Raw genomic sequence first — 27778 nt, forward strand, 5'->3', positions numbered from 1 at the left:
TACAGTAGTTTGAGGAAACTATGTAACGCTTTTCCCAATGCCCTTTTCTAGCATCGTTCTCCATAAGCAAGTGTTCCTTTCAGCTCTCTATTAATCTCTCTTCTTTTCAACAATAGCATAAAAGCTCAGCCTTTTTTGAGAGTATATAAATATTGATATGACTACTGAACTTAATTGCATATATAGAGAGATTTATCTTCCTAAGCATAAATATTTCCTGAGCAACTGCACCCTGAACAAGAGAAAAATAAATTCCTAGAACAAAAAGGTTCCTCCTGGGCATGGTTGACCTAGATGATACACACAGTAGAAGAATGTAAATGACTGATGAAATCCTGATTTTGTTGCTAACAAACTCTTGGTTATTCCAAAGGGCCTCAGATTTCATCTACAGTCACCTAGTTACCTAGTCCTGATAATACATTCTATTATCTTATTTTTTAAATGAAGAAGAGCTAAATGATATTTTTCTCATGTTAATAAACCCACTGACTTACTTAAACAGATGTATTGACCATTATGTGTCACATTGATATGAGTCAGAGGAAACAGGTTTTAACTCAAATAACAGTGAAACTGAAGTTTATAAATATTTTATTAGAAATGATTGAACAATTATGCATTTATCTTTCTCCCTCACATAGAAGGACATGTTTGATAATAGTAACATTTATTTTAATATTAAATTTCTTTACAGTAAGAAATACTTTTACACTCCAAATGTCCTATTCTTCAAATTGAGTGATCACCAGTCCAGCACCAATCACTCCAAGATGACTTGAATGCACTTGTCTGCTGTGTCTTTGGTGCTGTTCTTCCTTGGGGAGGCCAGCTGGTGGTCACTATAAATTTACTACAGCTTGCCTTGACGCTGGCTGTAGACTGAGGCAGGTTCTTTCCCCAGACATGTATTTCTGTGTATTTCTGCTACGCATTTCTGAGGCTGTAGTTTCACTTTTTTGGCCTCACTCATGAATCAGTAGTCAGAGTTTTCATGCAATGTTTCTTTCTTCCCCTGAGCTGATTTTGTCATGGTGTGTCTTGTATTAAGGCAATAAAAGTTGGCATACACCACAGATAAAAATCAAACAAAATAACCCGATATTAAATACATATATATATATAATAGTGTAGGTTTGGTAATTCTTCAATTCTACTGGGATAATGCAGTCATATCTCATGAGATAATGCTTGATTAAATTGGGAAAAAAAATACTGGAGTACACTTAAGTGCTCTCAAGCTAGTTATCTCAAGTTCTCTAATAGAAACATTTTGATTGTATGAGGACATAGGCTAATCTGTGCCAGCTGCTCTCTAGTTAACTATTCCAAAAGTCTCATTCTCCCTTCTCAAGCAATTTTTTTTTTTCTCTGCAGACATATTTCATGCAAAAGCTATGCCGACCTTTAAAGATGTTTTACGTTTTTGTCACAAGATGTGGTGACAGTGTTTATTTATTTTAAAATTGGGAAACCCTACATCTAAAAGTTTTTTTTAAAAGTGTAGCAAAACATCTTGTTATTTCTATCTTTATGAAGGGTAAATAATCATACAGCTGTATGGTTATTATAGGAATATAGGGAAAGTTTTAAGACACAGTAACTTTACTGTTTCATCATACAGGAGTTGAACTATTATTTTTAGAGTTAGTAAAGTTTCAATCATGAAAGTATCCATTCCACTAATTCCTCACCACATTGACTCATTAACTGAAGATGATGGTTACTGTTTATGTTATGAACGCACCTAGAAATAATAAGCATCGAAACAGTGCTGCCCTAGTCAGATTTTAATCCTGAAAAGCAAATGATCAAGCCTAAAATGAAGACTGGTATTTCAGATTTTTATCAACAAAACCTTGTTTTATGACATGGAAAATAAAGTAAAGAAAATATATAAATGCTTCCATTTAGGGCAGATTTTAAAACAAGTGTTTCTGCTCCACTCTGTGGTGGTTTTATACATTTAGTTTGAGGACATATTATTGTCACTGCATCATGGCTTCATGATTCATTAAACTTCTTTTCTGTATGTATAAGCAGACACTTCTTAGTGACATACCATAAGCTGCCCATTGCATAGTTGCAAAGGAGAATGAGTCACCTGGAAAAGAAGCCAGCCCAGCTGAAATAGTGTGCAAACTTCATTTTTATTTTTCTTTAAACAAAAGCTTAATATGTAAAACAATATGTGCTGGTGCATCTTAAGAGGCTGAAAAACTTAGACTGTTCAGAGAGTTCCATACAAATATAAGTGCCAAAGATTATCCAGGGCTTGAGATTTATGGATTTATATGAGTATAATATGTGCTTAAAAGATTTAATGTTTGAAGTGTACTTTACTGCAATCCAGTTAAACTGGAATATGCAGATATGTAGATGGGAAACACTAGTGCATACAGTCTGCTTCCTATCCTGTGGTAATTCTTCACTATTAATTGGTAATTCAGTTTACCAATACTCACTGAATCTTGATAATTTCCCTTTTTTTCAGTTCTACAGTTTACATATATATATATATAAGATTCTGATACTGTCTGTACTATGAATTTCTAGATTCCACCAATCTGAATAAAATTCACTAAATCAAATTTGGAGACTAGTCTCATTGATTTCAGTAACATTAATTGTGAAGAAATGACAAGCAAACTATTTTATTCTGTTAACTTGAAGGGTTGAACTACTAAAAATGCAGTTCAAACAGAAGCTGAAGATTTGTGAAAATCAGATTAAGGTAATTGCTGGACTTTCAAATCTAACTTCACAGTTACAGGAAAAATTGATCATTCTTATGTTCTGCAGTTCTTACACTTTATACTCATAAGGTCAATTAGGATATCATACCCTTGACTTAAATAATTAAGGGCTCAGGAGGCACAAAATTCTTAATATTATTGGTAAACCCAGGAATTACAATAGGTTCGCCACATAGCACCAGTTTCTAAATGCATTGAATTTCTATAGCACCATCACTGTTATTTAATGGTAACACCACATAGGCCCACTAATGTGCTCTAACTGATCCAAAAATATAACATTATGAATTATTGGAGCTTGTATTTGGATTTCAAAGATCTGGCAGGGGCCTTGCCATGATGCTTATTAACAGTAGAGAAAATATTCTTACATCTTTTAATTGTATCAGTTCTAGCATCAACTGCACTCTGTCCCATCCTTTTCTAGTTTTAATTACAGTATCTTTTGCATTATTTGAAATGTAAGTAATACTGCAGCAGTCTGAGTCTCTCACTAAATATCCTGGTTGGTGGCCTAACTGTACCATACGCCTTCCCAGTGCTTTACTCACCGACTTTCAACTCATGTTTTACTCAGCTGAGGCTTAAATCAGACATTAATTTTCGGACAACAAGAGCTATGACTCATTCAGTAGGTCCATCTTGCACATAGGAGCTGGCAAGAATTTCCTCCTGTGCCCACAATGCCTACGCTCATACCCCCTGAAAAGTCCAGTTGACTCATCTGTGGACAGTGCTGACCAACCTGTCCTGCTCAGAGTCTGCATGTTTCCCTGAGTCCTTGTCGTGGTTTAGGACAACCCAGGACAGTCCTGCAAGTTCCTTCACAGACTGGCAGTTCTCAGAACATCTGAAATGTTTCTTTCTCCTTAGATATTGAGACTGCAAGGCCATCTTTGATCTTAGGCTCAGTGTTATTAGATGGATATTGCCACTGCCTAAATTATGATCTGTATGTGACTTATAATTGGTTTAGTTTGCCTATACTGTTTCATTACAGCTTCTTTAAACCTCCTCTGCATCCTTGGATTAATATGCAATTGAACAGGAAGACACTGTTTATTAGCACAAGACATTAATCAGGTACTTTCTCCAGGTTCTCCTACTAGCCTTCATCCAACAATATTGAGCATGGATCACACATTATGCTACTTGCAGAATTTGATAAGCTAGTGTCTGAGGACTGTTCAAGTGTTTTCTGTTATCCAGAGACTAAATTACCCCTTGTCCTCTCTGATCTGGAAAACTTGGGATGTTTGGGTTATTTTTGTTGTCTTCTTGACAGAAATTCTACCTCCAAGTAGGGTGATATCACTGAAAAAGACAGATTTACCTAGTTTCAGCAATTGTTTCTGGTTATTTCACAAACTGTGCTTCATCTGTAGCCACAGATGTGTCATAGTGGACACTGACTTTGTTCTTACTGTGGCTTAGTGGTTATTGAAGCTTTTGCAGCTTTAATAGTCTTTGTTGTTTCTTTGTGTCTATGTTTATAATCTTTTTTGTATCAAAGATGTAAAGACAGACTTAACATGCCCCGAAACTGCTCTCCTATTCCCTTGCTTCATCAATATTACATCACTGGTCATTACATCTCTGATTTTGCTACTGATTTTTTTCTCTTAACTCAACCATTAATAAACCACAAATGTCAGACTCATATTTTCAGTGACACAATACAGACTAACACACCATAACAACTCAATGAGTCAGGGAGGAAAAGGCAAAAAATACTTAGAATCAAGATTTTCCTCCAGCACTCTTGAAAAGCATGATCTCCAAATCTTGAGACCTAATAATTTTCTTCATGAGAAACATTTATTTTGCAGAAACTCACTTTTATTATATTTTTATATAATTTTTGTATTTATTTTATTATTATATTTCAAGCTAAGGAAATGAAAGGAGACCATTCTGCAATTCTCAGTCCTTACATGTGTGATCTCTTCCTTAATGAGGAGAACACTCTTGTGGAATTCACTTGAGGGTTGGAAGGTTGAATTTGAAAGCCAAGATTTGTAATCATTGCCTCTTAATCTTAGATTTTCTTGAAATCTGTGTTACTCCTAGCCCAACTGGCCCTTCAGTAGAATCACATGGATCATTAATGATCCATGTAGTGATCCACAGCCAATAGAATTAACAGAAGTGATTTGTCAGGTAGACCCATTTCAATAGAGTTTGGTTAAGATTTTTCCACTGTCCTGAAGCAGGATGACTTAGGCAATGGGCAAGCTAGCATTACTGAAAATGTTTGAATAAATTATATAATTAGCTTTATTTATTTATCTTGAACCTGAACTGTTGATATGGTTTTCATGCCATTAAGAAATGGAAATCACACCATGCTGAGTTTCACAAAAAGATACAATTAAGTCTCGAGGAATAAATTTTCCCTGCAGCACATCTAAGCTAAAAGCCTTATTGAATACCTTCTCAAAATGGTAATATTCAATATTTTTAAAATATCCCTCACTATTTGCTGTTCATATCTGAACTTTTTTATACTTCATTGATTACATGAAGCTTCAGGCTATTTATGAAGAATAACAGAAAACGCCACATACTGAATTTATTATTTTTTTCTGACCTGAATGCTACTTTCTACAAGGCCCTTTGCATCCTATCTTCTTGGCATGCAAGAGTTTTATTCCATCTACTTTTTTACAATGCAGCTTGTGCATTGTTAGTAACATCTTGCTTGAGTGTTTATAGCTGTCTGCTGTCCAGTTAAAATCCACTAGAAGTGCAGTGTCAAGATCGTAGCAAGGTGTTGATTGACAATATTGTTGTTTTGTTCATGTTGGAGCAACTTTGAGTTTCTTATTCTTTCCTTTCATTTCTTTCACTTTTCTTACTCATAATGAATTTTCTTTTCTTGTGGTTTTTTTTTTTTAACTCTTTTTCTATGGCCAGAGTTTATTTTTACATTTTTATTCCAAATTATACTTTTTAAAATAAAATCTTACTACAAATTCATACATTTCTAGATGTTATATTTATTTTCCATTTTTTTTTCAGTATGTTCTGAGATTTTATAATATTTCTAGAGAAAGATATGGGAATTCTCTAGTTACTGAAATCTTGTGTTCCAGCAGGAAATACAGATTCAGGAAAGGAGAAAAAATTGAAAATAATTAAAACCATATTACAATTAAATCATTAAAATATTTTCAAATTGTTTTGTAAGAATGAAATCATATTCACCCCAGTAATTGTTTTGGAGAAGAGTTTGGAATGGAATACAGGTTTGTTGAATGTTTGTTAAAATATCTGATTTAATCCTGACCCTGACATGTTTGTCTTTTTTTATTCTATCTCCTCTTTGAGATAACTGTTGAATTCAAACCTCCTATTTGGTAAAACAACACTTGGAACTAACATTAACTTCTATATCCATTTTCCCCCTTTGTAAATATATCTAAATTATGATTGTATATGTATGTATCTCCTGCATTGTTGTGGTCACAATTACGATGTAGATATGTTGTGTGTTAGTCAAAACAAAGACTTGTAACCAACCTCACCTCCCATTCAAATTACGAAGCTCCTAATTGTAGGCTCCTGGGTCCTTTGTGGACAGATGCACTGACACAGTCTGACCAACTGAAATCAATTTGAGCACCATGTCCTTTCTGAGAGACTGGCACTTCTCCCATTCTGTTGGTGGGGGGCACAAGCTGTGAAGGAAAGCTGTCAGTCACCAGCTCCCCAAAAGAGAGGGCAGATGTGCAGGCACGTAGAGGTGCTGCAGGCTGAGCTGGGAGGCAGGAACTCGCCTCGCAGCTGGGAGCAGAGCAGAGCACACTTTTCCTTTCTCCTGATCCGGACTGTCAGAGCTGGGTGCCAATGCTGTTACCTGCTGCAGCCTAGCTGAAACTCTCAGAAACAAGAAGGAAAAGGAAAGTTCTGTGGCCGCAGTCCAGTCTCAGCTGGACGCAAGTTCAGATAGTACATTGATAGTTAGCTTTTCCCAGGCAGTAGGGCCTCATGTTTCAGCTCAGGCTGTCATTTACTCCTTATTTACTCCTTTTTATTGTCTTGACTGGCAGTGTAAACACAGCCTGTGTTTTTTTAGATAAATGTGTTAAGAATTCAGGTATGATATGCAATAATCTGTCACATCAATATTTCTAATGTGTTTTTTTCCTTTAATAATTTTTCCTCAACTTGGTATATCCATATGAGATGTTTTCAGACTTTATCGTAAGAAAGACTTAGGGGTTTTGAGCAGTTTACTCCTTCCGTGTCTGAGACTTTTACAATTCCTTCACTGTAAAATAAAATCTGGAAGTAGAAAAATAAGCAGCGGGGAAGAACAAAATATAAATCTGTTTTTTCATCTAACGCCTATGCATACAGTTTGGAATAATATGTTTTTGCTATTGCTGATAGAGGAAGTCAAAATCTTCAGACAGTCCTGCTATAAGTCACACAATAATCATCATGGCTGAGTTATGAAATGATGTGAAAGAAAACTAGTGATATCCCCATGGAATGTTATTGGTGCTGAATTTTCACTTTAGTTGCAATAAATTATGGGTACTTTTAAAGGAATATACAGTGCTATTCAGTTTTGAAGCTATTTGTCTTGCTTTTTAAAGAGGATTAGTTATCATATAATGCAGTGTAATTCATTTGCCAGTGGGCATGGCTCCAGCGTATGACTGGCAAACATACCCTGTGTGTAAGCAGCGATACTTATCCAACAGCAGGACAAACACTAAGTGAATACAGTAAAGAGGTAAATCATTGCACAGAGTGCTTAGCTGCATTCAGTGATAGTAACAACACTTTCTACTCAATCTGACTTTACCAGTAATTTCTGTAGATAATAACTATTTTCCATCCAGCGTTGGAAAAATTTAGGACAGTGTTGGTAATTGGTTGGAAGGCACCTCACAAGCTCTCTACAGAAGCAGGCTCAGATCTGAGGTCAGACCAGGTTGCTCAGGGCTTTATTCACTTGGGTCTTGAAAACCACCAAGGATGGAGCCTGTAAAACTTCCCTGGGTAACCTGGTCCGCTGCTGGACTGTCATGGGGGGGAAAAAATGTCCTGATACTTTCTTGTTTCAGCTAAAGTTATCTGTCTCTTTTCTTACCCCAGTGCACCTTTGGGAAAGTGCTGGCTCCGTCCTCATTAGTTCTGGGGGCTGAGACCTTGCAGCACAAGGCCTGGGCTCATGCCAGCCTGTACCCAGGGAGGGCAGGGAGCAGCAGTTCAGGAGAGGGCTGTGGAGTGGTTGCTGCCTGCCAGTCCCACAACCTGCAAGAAAAGATTGGCTGTACGTGAACTGTTCCTGACAATCGCTCATCTCACCTGCTTGTTGTTACCTGGCTAACTGATGGCTGCTTACCGCCTGCAGGTCTCAGCCAGCTCTCAGTGGTTTTCACTTCACAAATGCTGAGAGGTGAAATTACTTCAGCTGACAATTATTTGCTGTCCCAACAGAAAAATGTCCTGAGCATACTGTGCCTTCCCATTCCTAGAGATATACTTCTTACATCAGCTTTACCTGTAGTGAAGGCAGAGGATTTTGCCAGTTGCTCTTCAAGAGTAGATCCAGGAGAGACTCAAGAAGAGAGGTGAGAATGGCCAGAGATGGGAGAAACCAGTCCCTGACATTGCAGTGTGGAGGGGAAGAAATGAGCCTGAACAAGAGGTTAAGGGGCAACATACCATCTCCAAGGACAAGAAAGGTCTGTCATGCTGACCAAAAATTGGCAAAAATAAAAATTAATGAGTTCAAGTTAGAGAAAGATTGTCATTTCACATAAGAATTAGGGTTTTAGTGCTAAGGAAGGTAGCACTGGAATAAAACCTTCTTTGATTGAAACACTTTTGGAGATTTGTAAAAGGAGCTGCAGAAACATCTATCAAGTATGACAGTCCTGTCATTGAGAGGGATACAGATGACATGAAATTTCAAGAACTCTTCCAGTTGTATTTTTTATGATTTTATGATTTTCTATTGTTAGCTCACTAGTAGTGTTTATAAATGTGTAACATTATATATTGTGTAATATTTAAAGCAGTTAGTGTTGATTATTTCAGATGAAAACAGTCACTGGACTTGAGAAGCTGAACTTACTTTTGAAAAAGCAGTGAATGCTTAAAAACAAGTATACGTATTGTATTCATTTAAATGTTTATAGAAAATAGTTTTAGTAGAAGTTATGTGGTGCAACTTTGGGCTTGTTTCTAAGGGTTTAGGATAGAAATGCTAAAGGAAAATGAGTATTTAAAGAGAATGACAGGAAAACTTAAGCAACAAACTTTTTTAGGGGGAGTGAATTTGAGGATTCAAAAAGGTAGTTGCAGAAGAATGAGGCTTTCAGAGCAACTTTGTCTTTCGATTGTGTGTTACATGGGTTATATCCTTTGTTGTGAAAGGCTAGTTTACAAGCATTGCGTGTGTCTGAGCAAGCCCTTAATGCTGGGCACTGTGCACAGATCAATCCCAAGTAACATTTAATAGCTAGGATAATTTCAAAGGCATACATAAAATAGCTGAATATATTATAAAGAAAAGCAGAATTCCTTGTCTGAACCACAGACTTTTACAAAATTCCAGTCAACCACTTAGCACATGTTCAGACACTTAGTTTGATGAATTTCAAACAATATCCATAAGACAGATGCTACTAAGGGGTGTCTGAGGTCAACAAGGTTTTTTGGGTAGTTTTTACCCAATTTGGGCTATTATCAGCTCTGCAGAAGGCATCTTATAATTGGTACAGAATTTCAGTGAAGCTGACATGACTGCAGCATCTTGGTTATTTAATCCAGGAAATATCTTAGTTGTAAAATATGATGTGTGATATATAAAGAGTGATCCAGCTTTCTTTGCTTCTGTAATTTCTCAAAACCTCTGATTGCCATTTATTACTACTTGCTAAGAATTCAAAGTGAAAGAGAGAGCGTGCTCTATGAAGATACTTCAAGGTATCTAGAATCTTTCTTCATGTGGCTGAAAAGGAATAACAGTTTCTTTGATCAACATTTCCATTCCCCACATTTGATCCTGATCCCAGACTGAGGGGTTTGATTTGCCTGTGACTAGGCTTCTATATAGTTAAGAAGTCTGATATAAATATCTAATTTTGTAACCCTTTTGTTGAAACACTTTTGTTGAGACAAGTTCTGAAAATTCAAGGGTGTTAGGTCTTAATCCAAACCTGAACTCTAATTTTGGTTCACTTTATTTATATTCACAAATACTAATTTTATCCTCATTCAAGATCAAGTTTTTTATCACCACCTCCTTAGTCACCACTAAGAGTTCTCATAAATATCAATGTGCTGTGGATCATGATACAAAATTACCCTTAGTTTAAATCTTACTGTGCAGAAGTAATGTAATAAGAAAGTAATTGTCACCGGGACAATCCAATTTTCACATGGGAAAGAATGAGCTATTTTCCAAGAAAACAAGGCACTTAAACTCCTTTCATTGAATATAAAAAATTAGCAATGGATTTTCTCATGCTATCATGTTCTCCTACAAACTTGTGACAAAAAAAAAATATCTTTGGCATTTCATCAGCTGCCTAGATTGGTAAAGCTAAAGAAGGATACATGGGTGAACTGAGGGGCAGGGGACAGAAGTTAACTCCTTTTTTTTGACAATATGCCTCTCTTTCAGACCCTCACCAACTAAATTACAAATGTACAGACTCACTTAAGTTCTTTGTAGTGGCATCCTGACAAAAAATATTTGAGAAACCCCCAGACCCCACAATGTCTGTAAAGACCCCAAAGTGATCTGTAAAAAAAGATCAGCATAATCTTGCCTATAAAACAAGGTTACAATTATGTGGTCATTTTGAACCAACATAAATCCAGGCTCTTGCAAAAAAAAAAAAAAAAAAAATATATATATATATATATATATATATATATAAAATCAGTACAGCTTTTTGTCCTGCCTTTGTTTGGCCCTCCTCGGCCATCACTGACATTTACATGACTTTATGGAGAACCAGACTAGGGAACTGACTTGGCTCAGCACTAGCCCTTTCCCAGAAACTGTGTTCAGCAGGATGCCCACTGGCTGACTACTGAAAACTAGTACTGGCACAAGGGGAGGTGAGTGACAGCCTAGGTGAGTAGGTGAGGGAACAGCAACTGGTAGTAGAACTGGGAATTTTGCAAAAATTAAAGTAACCATGAAACCATGACCTGTATCAGATCATGACTTAGATTTCCATTCTTTAAAACTAAGTTTGGAGTACAACCATAAACAGAACAAAGTACAAAGTTACTAAAAAAATGAGTTTTGGTCACACTTCAATCTTGAAATACTAAATTTCAAGATTATTAATATATTTTTATCATGTAAGTGAAAGTATACTTTAAATCATTGACTACTGTAAGGTTAGTTGTGGATTTACTATACAGTAGTGAACATCCATTAGAGTTTGTCTTGGTATTGAAAGGAATCTTTGCAAGAAAGAAATGAGCAGTCTACACGATCCATGTAAAGATACAACCAAAAGGCTCAGATCATTCTTAGAGCAAAATCAAGTGCATTTATATAGTTAATGATCTGTCTTCAGATAGTAAATACAGAGAAACTACACAGAATACTTGGATTTACAGCAAAGCAACAGGTAAGCAAGTAGATCTTTGAGCTTTGGGACTTTCAAATTATGTTTGACCACAACTTTTTCTGAACATAGTCCTTAATTTTAGGAAGAGACACTGGACTCCCTATTCAAGGTCTTGTTCTTGGACATATATGTGCTATAAATACCATCACTGCTATAATTATTTGGGGGGGTGATTATGTTGATTAAGCCCTGCAATAAAAAGGTCATTCAGTTTTACAAATGTTTTCCTTTATATACTGACAAATAAATCGTGTCATGCAAGTCACATGCAAACTTAAGAAGTAGCGTTCTGAGAATCTGTTCCAGTGTTTTTGTTGCAGAGAACATTCTGCCTCTGAAAGAAACAGTGCTATTTTGAAGTTGACTTTTTCTAAACAAATTCAGCCTTATTAGAGAACAGTTTAGACTCTCAGCTTCCCTCCTTTATTTGTCACCAAACATCTGCACAAGAAAACCATGACTGCTATAACTTCTGGAAGTTTGCAACAACCCTCATTATCCATTGCTACATCTTCAACAGCAGTAAGCCTAAGAAGATCTTTAAACAATTCTCTCAGGTCACTCGCATGACTTCAAGAGTCTTCTGTTAGTGCATTTTTTTTCTGATGAAATGAACTAGAAGTAACACCAAGATATTTAATAGAGATTTCCAAATAGCTTTGCATGAAACGGTGATCTATGCAGGGGACAGAACACTAACATTGCAGGAAACTTTTTTATATTGCCAAGCTTCTCTGAAGCTTGTTTTTCTACATTTGTAGAAAATAGTTCCACTTTTGCATTTTTATTGCTTTCTGTACCACAAAAGTGTCCTGTTTGGATTAGCATTATTATTTCCCACCCCGATAGACATTGCCTTACCTTTTTAATACTATTTTCACCCTAATGGTACTTTTTTGTTCCTTCATTTTTCTACAAGCTTTGTTATTTGATCTGCAGTGCTGCATTTTAGTGCTGCTGAATAGTACAAAAAAAGGTAAAAAAAAACCCACAGCCCAAAGTATGTCTTTCATTTTGCCCATCATGACAATAGGATTGTAGTTGGGTCTTGTCATATCACATGTAGAGCACCCCACATTGCATCAGCTCACCTCTTTCCACATGCATTCTTAATTTCATAAGTTAGCATTTTAACCATATAAAGCAGACATTTCTATTTCTCACCTGGAAGAAGTTTGAGAGTAGTTTATGAGTTTTGATTCTCATACGATGCTGTGATATTTTCCCCACTGCACAAATGAAGTAGGGCCATTCTGCAGTAGAGCAGATTAAGTGGTGACTCATTTAAAGTAGGTCTTACGCATCTGGTTTCACATTTTTTGTGCTTTATCCTGGGTGTCCTTTCAGACACAGTGTTTTCTGGACTCCCTGAGATTCAGTATGGTTGGTATATACCTGTCTATACCATATAGCTTTCCATACAATAACTTGAGCTCTTCTCTCCACATTGAATCCCCCATCTCATTCTTTCCACCACCAACTCTGAAATTCCATGTTTTCTTTGTTGCCTCTTTACACAGGTGTTCATAATGTAGTCATGTTTCAAGGTGTAGGGGAAGAAAATACTCTTTTCTGAATGCACCCTATTTCCTTACTTCCCTTTCTCTTCTAATGGCCTCCTCCAGACATGAGAAGAATTGGAAACAGTTTTTAGCAGACAAGCCTAGTGAATCTCTCATGTAAACTGCTAACTTGAGCAAGATTGTGAAAACCAGAATGATAAACGCAGATTCTTCTGTCTCTAGCTAGATATATAAATAAATGACCAGTTTCTCAGAAGTCATAAGCACCAGGCTGATTTCAGTGAGTTGCAGGCTATTACATAATGTTACTACATTTTGTCATTCAATACAGAAAAATTCTCAGGCAATTATTGGTCATGAGCCAACCTTATATATTTTTTCAATTAGTCTCTCCAGGTAAACTTGTAATATTTACTTCTGCATGTAGAAAATGCCAAATTTAAACCTATCGTCAATGTGCAACGTCTCTTTGCTGCACAAATCAGAGTGTGTGCATGTATGTGTGTGTGTTTATGCAACTTGTAAATACATAGAAATATAAATAAAACCACAAGGCTAAAAAGAGTAATATAAAACTAAAGTAAAAGGCAGAAGCAGTAAAATATTTATATTTTTACAAAGAAAAAACCCTAGATGAATAATAACTTGGATGTCTTCAAGCTAAGCCCTCATGACAAGATTTTCAAGGTTAAGTAACCAGCTAAACCTTCTCCCCTCATATGAGGACTTGTTATAATTTTTGTATAACAGCACATTTCTTCCATAATGCCTCCTAGCATTGCACAAATATTTTGCTTGCATAGAAAAGCAAATATAGAAACTTTTCTGCAACCTGTTAACTGAACTTGAAACACTAAGTGAAGAGTCTCACACACATACACAGAAATAGTTGGCAAATTGATTAAGGTATTATTAGCAAGGGAATTGTGTTGTATTTTTTTTAATAGGCTGTTTTTTCACTTATTGATATTGCAATTATATTAATGAGCAAATACATTATCTAAAAAGATTGAGTTACCAGTGCAACCTGTATTCTTAAAACTATTCATTTACTAGTGTAACATGATAACCATTTGAGAGAAGCACATCTATTTCTCACCTGGGAGAAGTTCGAGTGTACAGTGGTTTGTGGGTTTTAACTGTCATGTCTGTCTTAGGTCTGATTCAAAGTCTATTGTAACTGTGGGAAGAGTCCCATTAATTTCAGGAGGCTGCTCAGTACTACTATTGCAATATCTTCAGGTATTTTGGGGTAGAGTGTCACCAATAGACTTCATATAGACAGGAGTCATTACCTGGATTCTTTTTCATTGGTAAACCAGAGGACAAAGTAGGTATTATATTGATTGCTCTTCGCCCATCCTCTTTGCACTGTCTTCAGTGCAGTGTAAAACTGAAAGTATTTGATTTGTTTTCTGTTTGTAAACAATTCCTTACTTCCAGGTTTGTAATTCATTAGATAATTTCTTCAGAGAAAACTTTTGTCTCCATGAGGACAGTCAAGGGTGAGAGTGGGTTGCCCAGACAGGCTGTGCTTTCTCTATCCTTGGGGGTTTTCATAATCTGACTGAATCAAGCCCTGAACATCTTGGTCTAATCTCACAGCTGGCCCTACTTGAACAGAAGGTTGGTCTAGAGACCTCTGAAGTCTTATCCAACCAATTAACCTATACTAAGCCTTCTTTTGTTCTGTCCATGTACTTATTTTTTATCTCTTTCAAATCTTAAGACTGACATAGAGTGAAGAAATTGAGGTGAGGGGATCACAGGTGGAGAGAATGGTTTAAGTAAAGTATCCTAAACGTCACACTGGTTCTCACTGTAATATCATTTATGTCCTCTTTAAAAAGTATATTGCAAGAAGTTTTAAAAACTATTGCAGAGTGGTTGAGATTGGAAGACACCTCTTGAGATTGTCTAGTTCAAGCAGGTTGTGCAGGACCATGTCCAGTCAGATTTTTAGTATCTCCATGATGGAGACTCCATAACCTCTCTGGGCAACCTATCCCACTGCTCAGTCACTCTCACAGTAGATTTTTTCTTAGGTCCAAATGGAATTTCTTGTATCTTAGTTTGTTCCTATGGCCTCTTGTCCTGTCTCTGAGAACCACTAAGAAGTGACTGGCTCTATCTTCTTACTTATCAGATAGATCCCTTCTGATGTTTCTCTTCTCTAACGTAAACGGTTACAGCTTTCTCAGCCTCTCCTTATATGAAAGATGCTCCAAAGGCTTAATCATCTTCACTGGACTTCCTCCAGTATGTCCATGCCTCTCTTGTTCTGGGGAGTCCAGGACTGGAGCCAGCACTGAAGCCGGGTGTGGATCACCAGGGTTGAATAAAGGGGAACAATCTTCACTTTGTCTTGCTGACAATGTTCTTCCTAGTGCAGCCCAGATAATATTGGTCTTTTTTTTTCTTATGAGGTTGCGTTGCATTGCTGGCTCATAATTACCCTTGCCTTTGTATTTCCAGGAGTGTCTCATGTCTTAAGGTGGAACAAATCACAAGTAAGTTAAGAAGTACACTCATGGGCCAAATCTTTTCTGTCTGTCATATATTCAGTTATATTTCCATAAGTTTGAATTTTCTTTTAAGAATGGGGTATCCTAAGTGTTTGTGCCACGTCAGACATCCAGACACCAGTAAATCTTATTCTCAAGCACTTCCAAATGGATGAATGTGAACAGTTGGAGTCCAAAAAAATTATCACATTTCAAATATTGATTTGCAAATGATCTGTTTTATTGTCAGGAGAATTTCTAATACTATGGAAACTAAAGTCCTCAAAAAGTCTTTGTATTTTTAACTGTTATACAGATAATACAGTTGTGATATAAAATTTTAAAATATTGTAAAATACAAAGCTTAATAATAGATAAATTCAAAGAGACTCAACAATTGGTGATGAATTTACTTACATTTTTTCACATGTTGTACATTTCATATGATACAGTTCAGAGTTTGGACTTTCCACATTCTCACGAAAATTATTCTTAATTAATTTGATTTCAATAGATATGGGGACCTCTGTGAGCAAACATGACATCAGTTATTCTCTCTTGATTTAGTTTGAATATTTAGTTTGATAAATCAAAAATTCTGGAAATTAGGTTTAAACAAAATTGCCAAGACCAGAATGGATCTCCTGAAAGACAAACTCTCCCTATGACTTAACTGCAAAACTAAAACTAAATGAAACAGTTCCCTGTCCACTAAACTAGAAAGTAGGCATATAAAATATAGGTACACAAATAGATTCACTTATTTGTGTATTTCTAAAACACGTATCAACAGTTGTGTATCCAAGTTAAATTTCATGTCGTTGATGTTGATTTCATTTCTGATTATTAAATTAGAGTCACTATTTTACCTTGTTTGACACTTTGATTTATAGCATAATAGGAAAGCAATAAGTTCACTGAAGTATTTTCTTGTTGATTTTGCACAAAATTCCTGTAGGCAATTTTACAATAGTATAAAAAGGTAGTTTTGCAGTAATATAAAAAATGCCACATCAGCTGTCTATCATTCACATTCTATTTAATCACAGTTGTATTTAACAACAATATTTTTCAAGTTTGATAATAAGCGCTCAAATTACTGTCATAATATTCTTCACAAAGCAGAAGTCTTTCCCCTCATAACAAACAGAAATTGGGTCCAGTAAAGGTAAAAGCTTACTTTTTGCTTTCTTTGTAATAGCCATAAAGTGTAGTCATAAAAGGTGACTTTTAGAATAAGTATAATGCTAATTTACAAAATATGAAGAAGAGGAGGGAAATTGGAAAGTAATTGAATATTTTTTATGCTGGAAAGAGCATGATTAATGATTTTATGTTTAACTATAATTTTTTTCTACCCAATGAAAACAGATTATATTCATGTTATGCTCTGTGCCTCTATGGGATTTGATTTTGGCAAATTTTTTTCATAGTCATAAACCTGACATGACCCTAAGTCAGGAGTGATTATTGGGAGTTAGATGTCATCAGATTGGCTACTATACACATGTGTAACTCCAAAGACAGACAGCTGGATTTCACCCATCATCTGTAGTTTATTAAATTGTACTGTAAGTAGAAGATAATTATCTTCTACACTGGACAAGATATACCATTTAGAGTTGTTAATTTTACATTTGGTTTTGCTTCTGCTGGTTACCTGAATTAATGCCAACAATTATTATTTGCATTAGTATTGCAGGAGAATTGATATAATGTTAAGGCAGTAATGACAGTCTGAGAAATCTATGTTTTCCATTAATATCCACCTATGATAATTTGACATTATCTAGAAAGCAACCATGATTGACCTAGTTTCTTACTACAGAGCTGTTCTGTTTCAAGAGCAACCATTTCATGAGTAAATAGTGCCTGCTGATCTTGCTGAGGTAAAATAACCATGTAATAATGATTCCTCAGATTGTTTAGTCCCAATGTTTTTGAGTGATCTTCCATTTCATCAATCGTGAATTGCTAAATTTCATTATTAAAATAACATCTCTGCTAGATAGCTTACTTAATTAACATGAAATATGGAAAACTACAATCAAAACTGTGTGAACTAAAATAAAGGACAGCCTACAGGCAAAAACAGCTTGTGTTGGAAGTAAGTTACTAAAGAGGAATGCTTCTGTTTAGATTAAATTAGCTTTGAACATGAAAGATGTCAAGTTTTTGCAGCGGAAATAAAGCTATATTCAGGAAGCCATATCTGTGAATAGCACATGAGTTTGAAAGATCTTGTGAAAAGTTAGCCAAATGGAGATACATCACCTCACTTCTAGTCCTGAAATCTTCCAGTTCCTGGAATCTACCAACTTTGGTAGATTTGTATTTTATGTTCTCTGTCATTTTACAACATATTTTTCTCTTTTCCCCAGAGAGTGCAAGCACTATTCTCCACAGAAGGAGCCATATTTTTGTCTGGAAGTATAAAGAGCAGGTGTTTTGTTAAGAGAATATGTCATTCAGAGGTTGACTTTCTGATGTAATTGTATTTATTACATTTCTCTTAAGGATACAGTAGTGAAAATCACAATACATTATATAGCAATCGAGTGCCTTTGTGAAGACTTTGCTTTTGCAAACATATTTGTGGGTTTAACACATAAACCAGTGCTATTGAATACTTTATATTTAGAAAAAATGAGTCAGCTATCTAAAGTTCTTGAAAGAAAAACTAGAATAAAATCTACTTTCCCAAAATCTTGAGTGAATGTATAGGGATAGCTGTGTGCATGAGCATGTTTCCTCACCTGTGCATGTGTACACCAGTGTATGCTTATGTTATTTGTTTCATTTTCAGCCTATTCTAAATATTAGTTAAAAATATGATTTATATTAACAATCTTACTGTGATTTTTGCTGGCCTCTAAGCCTTGCATCTTATGTCAAAAAGGAATGGAGTGCTTTAAGGTTTTCATTGTGTTTTAATGTTTTCCACCTCAATATCTCCAATATAATGAAGAATAGGACTCTAATATGGTACTGTAGAGTATAAAATTTAGAGAAAGATAAAATTCTTAAGTGTTTTTCAAAGTCTGTGAACTGTAGACTGCAATGTAGAAGGATGGAAATTACACACCTTATTTACTACTAGTTTTACAACTAGTAGTAAGAATCAACAGATTCATTCCAAAGTATCATATTTTGCATTATTCTTTGTTTTTAGTTCAGATTAAAAACTTCACGGAATAAAATCTGTGATTTAATAACTTTCTATTTTTCAAAAAGGGTATTTTTTAGCAAGGAAAGACAAGAATGAGTAATTTAATGCCATCTGAAATACATAGCATTAATACAATATTTTAAGTCAGTCCAGCTGGCTGCAGATCAAGAATACCAGACAAAACTCAGCCAGCTCTTTCCATAAAAGATCCCTTTCTTTTGTGGGTAATCAAGCTCGCCTTGTCAGTTGTGCAATCGGCTTGCCTCTAAAAACCAAGGTCTTCTTTTCAAAGAAATTATGAGCATCTTGACACAAGTGTGTCAGGAAGGAGCGAGGCTGGTGGTGCCATGATGGCCCTAACTGGGGGGATGCTTGGAGTGGAACCTCCCTCTTTCACCACAGGGGACCGAACTGGCACTAATGGGAGTCTGCTCTGCTCTGGAAACTAGCAGAGGCTTTAAATGGGAGCACTTACAGGGAAGGTGGGAGTGATTCAATCCCACTGAGGCTATTCAGAGAGAGCACAAAGATAGTTTTGTGTACTACTTCTGTGCAAAATTTTTGCTGTGAAAATTAAAATAGGTTTTACTCTTAACAGTACATACTTCTTTTCAAAATGTGCCATTTGCTTCAGCTCTACTCATCTGAGAGGTATGTGGGAAAAAGGGCTACAGTAGGAAGAAAAGTGTGTGTGTGTGTGTGTGTGCGTGATGTAAAACAGTGGCTACAGGAAAAGGGGTAAAAGACACTTAGAAAAATACAGGGTTTAAGAGAGCAAGGAAGTGAAGGGAATCTGCTTCAGTTGTTTTGCCATGCCCTGATAAGAAACGATGGACGTATCAAATCTAAACTAGTGTTGTATTCCCTAACTGGTTTCTTTTGTTTGAGTATGTTAAAATCATTGTAGTGTACTGATAAAATGTGTATAAAACTGTTGCAACCTTGAAAAAAAGGAGGAAGAGGTACCTTTTAGAAATACTGTGATAAATATTGCCTTTGTACAGTGTTTGTTGTTTATCCATAAAGTGTTCAAAATAAAAAATATAACATTATGCACAAGAACATTACATTTTAAAATTGCCAGGTGTTCTCCATGTAGAGTGCTGTCGGGGCATCATGTTAATAAACAACCTCAGTTTGCAAATGCAAACACAAAGCATCTTGATAGTAAAAAGACAAACAAGCACTTGAAGACATAGGAGTACATAGAGAAAAAAATAGTATTATTCTTTTCAATGGCAATATAAGCTCCAAAATTACAAAAGTGAGTAAAAAAATGACTGAATCTCATTTGTATCTATGTTCTCAAAAATATTTTAATTTTATTAGCATTGTTTGCTGACAATAGCAACAGGGCTTGTGAACAGTTTTCTTTGTAAAAATGTTTGGATTTCTTCTAATATGACCTTAACTTTGGGGTTTTAATACTTAATTTATGAGTAATTCAAGTATCCCTCATTCTGGGAACAGTTACAATGCTTTCTGTTCTAAACATATTAATATATTCAAATTTAACTATCTCCTTTATCACACCAGTGAGGATACAAATTAAAAGAAATATTGTTTTTTCCAGTTCATGACCTAGAGCATTTCCTCTTTGTGTGGAGACATGTTAAAAATAAAATCTCCAGACAAATAACATCTCAAGTTTGACTTACTGTATATGTTTGTGATACATTCCTGAATTGCCCAATGCAAATGCCTAAAGGCAGAAATTAAGGTTGCAAGGGCTGTCTTTGTCCAGACACCTTCTAATGTCTGAGTTTTGACTTCACAATGGCAAAAGTAGGATTTCTGTATAAATTTATAAATGTAATTTATATTTTTATGTTCTAATCTGGGAGGTAATTACCTATCAGTGGGGAAAAATATGAAAGACTGGATGCAAAGGAAATACTGTGTTTTCAAAAGAAAAATTAATTTCTAATATCTTGCTGTTTTTAGATCATATCACACATCAGTAATAAAATCTCAGAATATACACACAAGGGAGACACAAAAAAAGCAAATAGGCTATATAGCTCTTGAAAATTTATTAGATAATATCAATGATAAAACTGTCTAAACATAAATTAATCTTATAATAATATTTATTTAATGTGTTGTTTTGAATTTCTAACTCAAAATTAGCCTTTTTTATTTGTATGTGTTAAATTTTTGGTATAATTCTTAGATGTTCATGTATACAATTTAATAGTACCCTGGCCAAAGAGAAGGTGATTATTGTGTTATTCAATGAACTGTAAAATAGAAACTATAGTTAAAATGTTAAAACTTCTCGTGACGATGTCAACAGCAGACAGAACCATAAACCATTGCTAGGACTTCTGAACAGAATAACTAAATTCCATACTGATAATACTGTTGTTTTCTGAAAGTGGTGTTTGCCTGAAAAACTAGCCTGTTGTATCAAGCCTGAATATCACTTTGAGCAATATTTTGCCACCTCTTCATCTCAGAAGATTCTTCTCCAGCATTCTCAATCTGTTACATGCAGAGCGAGTTTATACTTTTTTGACAGGATAAGTCAAACAATTTGCTTGGGAACATTCCAGATTGTTTTTTGTCTTCATGTAAAATGCCTGTTATCTCTCTACTCTGCAAAAAAAAAAAAAAAAACCCACAGAACAAACTAAAAATCCCCACCCAGTCACCACTAGTCATTTTGTTCTGGTGTGGCAATTAACTTTTGGGTTTTGAGTCAAGAAGAAATTTTAGGTTGATTAGCCTATACCAAGGGGTATATTTCCAAGAAGTAGTAATAGATATAAATACACCATTAGGGGACTATGTAGGAGGCTACTTTTGATAGTAGCACTGGCCCCCTCTGAATGGGTAAAGTGGCTACAGTCTCACCCACGATGGCAAAGTAGCCCCATGCCACAAAGGAGGTCATGTCTCCTTTGTTGGCAGACCTTTATTAGTTCCACTGGGCCTTCTGCACCCCTGCAGATTATAAGAAATAACTGTTCTGACCTTTGCAAACTTCAGATATCAATTTAACATCAGTTAAAATGAAGATGCATGGAGTTTCAATGAATCATTTGGGATATTGTGTTTTCAGTTTGAAAGAAAGTGAAGCTTAGCCCATTTCACTGATTGCTGCATTATTTGAGGTAATATTCTCTCAGGGTCATTCTAAACACAGTTAAAGTTCACCAGGAGGTCCTGCAAATTCATAAGCTTTTTCAGCAACCCAATCCAAAATACTACGCTGTAATAAAAAAATTAAATACACAGTTTTCCTGGGTTTGGTCTCTGCTACGAACATTGTTCATAACTCCACTATGGACGAACAGATTTGTGTTTCTGCTGTTATAAGAGTTAGTTAAATAACCTTTCTCACCTCTGTCTTTCATAAAGATCATGTAGACCACATTTTATATGACTATTTTATCGGTACAATTCCTTTAATTCTACAGGAATCATTTAACTCATGTTTCACAATGTCTTTGAAGTCTATAAAAAACCCACTAATAGAATTGTAATGAACTAAAGAAGTCACTGTATAGCCTGAAAAACATTTAAATTACTATCAAAGAGGCTGATTTAGGCATTTATGTTGCTTAATTCTTGGACAGTGAAGTAATTATAACATCTTTTTTCCATTTCTTAAGAAGGTTTTATAAAAGTGTTATTTTAAGTGAGTTAATGGTACTTCCTATTTTCTAACTTCCTATTATGAAAACCCATGCATGAACCAGTGAGGCTTTTCATGTTCCTAAATTTTGAGGCAAGGCTAGTTTGCTAACATTTGTCTCAACTCTCTGTATAAGAAGGAAAGACAGGGAGGAACTCCTTGAGAACATTATTTAGTCTATCTGGCAAGATTTTGCTTTGAGTTGGTCTTTTGATGATCTTCAGACAGATATCCATTTGCTACAAACGGAGTATAGGGAAATAAGCTGCATAAACTAGGTTTTTAAGGCTGTGATGTGAATACCCCTCATCCTTCTCTCTTTCCAGTGAGAGGACCTACAATGCTGTGTTTACTATGATGTTAACGTATCTCATGTATATCAAGAATTTCCAACCAAGACAGAAATCTCTGACAAGAATTGACAAAACACAGTTATGCTGATAAGTTCCACAAGGAAAAGTAGTTGTGGTTATTCTCAGCTTGAAAATGGCTTCTTTGAACTTCCTTCTCTCCCATTTTGATCATACATTAACCTTCATCATTTGTATTTATATAATCAAAATGATTAACTTGGGGTGAATATTTGGAGGAGTGTTTAGAACAGTAGCTCATTAAAGAGTATGTGTATCAAGGAAATCATAAAGATGCATTTGCATGAAATAAATGTGCTTTATTAAAAATTTAATTGCTATAATGGATGTATATTAAATATTAATATAAAATGTTTTCCCAGCAGTAAGTCAACGCTCAGTGAACTGATTACACAAAACAATATTTTTCCCCAAAAAGAGATTTTTCTGCTTATTATTCAATGTACTTTCATGCCAAATTAAGAAACAGAGCTTTCTTAATTTAAGCTTATTTTTAGCATGTAATGATATTTCAGATTTAGCAACTATATGTTCTGTTCTTTAGGAAGTAACAGAAGATCGGGATCGATCACGACTGGATTCAATGGTGCTGTTAATCATGAAACTGGACCAGCTTGACCAGGATATTGAAAATGCTCTCAGTGCAGGCTCTTCCCCATCCAGCACCCCAACATACAAACGGAGGCATATACCCGTAAGCCAGTTGGCTTCATCTTTCATATTACTCTGAGTAGAATCTGGTTTTACTTCAACTTTTTCTTTCTTTCTTTCAGTCCTCACATTTATCAGCTCCTTGGTTTCAGAACTTAAAGCTCTTTTTGCGAAGAATTTGTCTTGTATTTTTGTTTGTACATATATATGTTTTGAAGGCAGTAATATTGGCATCCATTTTTTCCTTTTGGCATCATTTCATAAATAAGAGCTTCAGAGCTCCCAAATGAAAGAAGGGGAGATCAACAAGATTCAAAAAATGTCTCGCTCTCTAATTATCACTTACTGTAAATGTGGAGTTAGCACAGAGTCAGGATCACACCAATCTCAGAGCATATGTGTTACATGTCATTTGACATTAAATAGTTAGAACTGAAACTAAGTCTGAGCTACAGGTCTTGTTTTTCTGCTAGTGGGAGGCTCCATGAAATCTTTGGCAAGCACACACTTATTAAATCCTCTGTCATTCAAAATAAGATTCTGGGCAGAACTGTGCACTTTAAATATTTAAATTTCTTTAATTATTTTATTTATTTAAATGCAAGAATTCCTTGTTGAGAGTAGTCTGAACGGAGGCTGGACAGCTCACAAACATGATTGATGCATTCTTTCTTTCTGAAAAATGTTTACACGTGTAACTATGAAGAACATGAAATGGCTGATCCAAGGTGCTCTTGTGCAAGCTTCCTGTTAATTTCACCCACATGTGCTGCAGCTGTTTTTCAGTTTAAGAAACCTGAGAAATACTGCCCCAAGATCTCTAGGCTAACATTCAGGTCATTTGTTTTTGTTAGTGATATTTTCTTTAAAATAATGAGGGTTTTTTTTTTATTAAAGCCAGACTTCATTATTGCTATGTAGTCAAGTGAGTGGTCTGTAGATCAGAAAAGCTGTATTTAAGTTTCAGTGGGTTTGGTCAGCTGAAGATTATATAATATATCATTTTTAAAGGACACAACATAATTACACTTTTAATAGTTAACCATTTTTCCCCTGGATATCAATGTTCTTGTAGTATCTTCTTGAGCACTGATGTCACAGGAGAGCTGAAATACAATGTTAACAATTGTTCTCCTTATCTCACCAATGCGTGCCAGCATTTTAGATAATTTCTTACAGCAATAAAGGGAGTTGAGGCAATGTGTGTAAGTAAGCCTGCGTGACAATGAGAGCTGGTACCTGTTTCCATGCTGCAAAGCAGCCCTCCAGAAAGATAGTTTGCATCAAACATAGTATATATGCTATTTACAGACACTGATTTTCATGCACAGGAATTTTTGAGCCTTTGAGTATTATGAACAAAAGGATCAAAAGATTTGGTTTTCAGTACATTTATGCATTGTGTTCAATCTCATATTGATTTTATAGTAATGAAACATTTGAATGTGATGAATAAACATGGATAATAAAGCAAGGAGCATGGTTCTGCATGGCGACAGCACAGCTCTGCTAAGCAGAAGCTTCTAAGAGCAGCTGCAGGCAAGCTGACTTCTACAGAGGCACTTCTACAGATGCTCTTCCACAGCTCTGCTGCATTTACCAAGGCTTCACATTGCAGAGGACTCACTGGCAGGAAATACTTGACTCAAATTCATGGTCCTACCTAGACTGCAGCTTTGTTTCTAATTTCTAACCCTTTTCAGAAAACAGCACACTTGCATACTTGGTGTAGAGGCACCTGTCTAATTGGCAGCTTCAGCCTGGTAGATCTGAGACTTTACTGGAATTTATGAATCAAAGGGTTGCCATTTCTTTCCAGTTCAGAAGAAGAACCCCTGAGATGTCTCTGCCCCATATTTCACCTATTCTAGGAACACGGTATTAGGAAACTGAAGCTTTGTCTGCGCAGAGTTGGCTGGGGTTAACAGTTCAGGCTTTTTCCTGTGTACTGTGTAGCTGTATTCACACAGGCTGCACCTCAGCTAATAATCCTGACAGTATATGGCTGGTTCTACACATAGTCAGCTCTTTGCCAGACATGTGTCACAATTTATCTGCAAGCAATATAATCCCCTGCCCTCACTCTACACAGTAAATCAAGCATGCACTATATTTTTACTTCCTCAACAATAAAACATATTTCTTCTTTTTATTCTCAAAAAAGGAATGTAATCAGTGTCATTAAAAGTGAGGGCATTTTAACCAGAAATAGCATTTGGCTGATAAGTGTCTGCTGATTCCAAAAAGCTAGGGAGCTGTACCTCTGAGTTGTATAAACTGCTGGATGGTGATGTCATTTCAGCTGTGTAATGGTTTACAGATGTTCACGGAGGTCACAGTGCTGCCTGAGACAGAAGGTAGGAGCACACAGGAAATACTGAACATCAGAGAAAAAAGTCGGACTTTACAGCCCCACACTGATTTTTCTTACCTTACATTCTAACATTTAGGGGAATTATAGCTTTGATGTTAGTGGTGATTTATAATTTCAGAACAGCAGCTAATGCAAACCACCACTTTTAAATAGACAGCAAATGAATGTGTAGGTAATGGAAAAGAATAAGGGGAATTACTCTTACACAGAGAATTAAGCATATATATATGAGTGAGCCTGTCTAAACACTTCCATTATTTATAAGAACATGATTTTTATTTCATATTCACATTTTCTAAAGAGACTTGCAATATTTTTTTACAGGATGTTGAATCCGGTTCTGAAAGTGGAGTGGATGTTGCTTCAGTAAGTCAGTTACAAACAAACTTGTCTCCTAACATCCATGTTCCCGATCTAGCATCTCCCTGTTCTGTAGCCAGCTCTGGAGCTAAACCAAAGGCTGGGGTGAGTATAAAGATTATATTTTCTTAAATTCACTCATGATATCAGGTTGGAGTGAAATAAAAGTATTTTATACTATTCATTACATGGATTGAACAAGAGTATATGTGTGACACTGAAAAAAGGGCTAATAATGCAAGTTGTCTCAAGATGCCATTTGAGTGGCAAACAATCCTAGAAGTTTCACATCTAGAAACACCCTGTTATCAGCTGATTATTATAATAAGCTGAGTTTTTATGTGAGAAAATAAAGGAGCTATTCCACTTTACTTAGGAAGGTAAGGTTTCCTGAAGTTCTATCACCTGAAACATTTCATAAATCTCATGGAGGATGCAGCCAGAGAAAAAGATGGTTGAATTATGTAGCCTGATTTATGATGCCAGTCACCCTAGTCATCTTGAGAGGCTAAACTGTTGTGTACTGCAAACAGAGGTATTACCCTACTGAAGGGAGAACATCATTCTAAGGCCAAATTTGGCGAGTGTTTTCACACATTGAGGACCAGAGGGAAGCCCCTGAGCAGGCAGACCCTTTCCTGCAGGTGCCAGTTCGTGCTCGGTGGTGAGGAAGGGCAGGTCCAAGAGCTCAGCTGTGGCAAGGATCCTCCTTCTGTATCCATTCATAGATACATATAGTTGTCAGGAGCATGGTCCTTTCTTTTGCCATTGTCCATCTACTGAAGAATCCTTCATAATGCTTCAGCTGTCAGAGTGTGCAGAAAAGTTTGGATGTCCTAGAAACTCCTGATATACTTTCTGTTCCCTCTTGCACTTGCTGTTTCCACTCCCTTGAGAAGTACAGAAATCTAGACTCCTCTAAACTTTGCCTGGACTGAAAAGTCTTATCATAACTCCAGCTCCATCTGTTCACAAATTCAACCACTGCTGGCAACCAGACCAGCAGAAAATCTGGGATAAAATATTAAAATATAAAGTGTGGCTAGCATAAATATATATGTTTATAACAAGTATATAAAAAGTAAAATAGAGGCCAACTGTCACTTACTACATTGTAATAATAGCAAGTTAACTAATGACTCCGATTGAGGCAGTAACAAAAGTTCTAATAAACATTTACATTTAGGATTGTTCACTTGTACAAAAATAAATTCACTTATAATTTATCATCAGTGCATAACTATAGCAAATAGAGAGCTCTGCACTCTGTCATTGTGTACAATGCAGCACAAATTCTCAAATAAGTACGTTTGTTATGCTAGAAGGTGATATCCCATTTTGCCAGATCCTGAGAAGAGCACAGATACTCTCTAAGGTATTAAATATCGCTTTTAAATTTAGGTTTCTCTACTAATATTTGGGGAACTCTTAACACCTGGATTTGCAGAAGTGTGGGTCACTTCCTTTAGAGTTAGATATTATGTGTTAATTCACTTTTAATTTGACTTTTGATGTGATAACACGCTGAACATATCTGCAAATAATGCTTCATTATATAATTTCTAATGTATATGATTTTGGAGAGATCCTTTTTCTTACTTTGACAAGTAACTGTGAATATTAAAAAAAATCTCTGCTAATGTGTGGGTTGTAGGGGTACAATATAGAGTACACTTTTTAGACATTTTTTTATAAGTGAAGCTAAATTTTCTCCAAACTCAACTCTCTTCCTTAAAGTTTGACAGACTGAAACTCACCACACTCTGTAGTGGAATTTGGGAATGGGCTCTTTTTAGTAACCATGTTCAGACAAAG

General features: G+C 35.7%; 1 protein-coding gene across 3 annotated transcripts in view; it reads left to right on the forward strand.

The window, feature by feature from the left end:
• The window catches only part of DLC1 (DLC1 Rho GTPase activating protein), a 246759-nt gene that overhangs the window by 45742 nt on the left and 173239 nt on the right, over nt 1–27778 (forward strand). For all 3 annotated transcript variants that reach the window (XM_032998942.2, XM_032998941.2, XM_032998940.2), the window contains 2 exons: nt 23123–23272; nt 25928–26068. In XM_032998942.2, the coding sequence (XP_032854833.2) occupies nt 23123–23272; nt 25928–26068 (291 nt within the window). The remainder of the gene's footprint in view (nt 1–23122; nt 23273–25927; nt 26069–27778) is intronic.

The sequence above is a fragment of the Tyto alba genome, unplaced genomic scaffold (genome assembly GCF_018691265.1).
Source record: "Tyto alba isolate M040663 unplaced genomic scaffold, T.alba_DEE_v4.0 Super-Scaffold_6, whole genome shotgun sequence".
NCBI classification, from domain to species: Eukaryota; Metazoa; Chordata; class Aves; order Strigiformes; family Tytonidae; genus Tyto; species Tyto alba.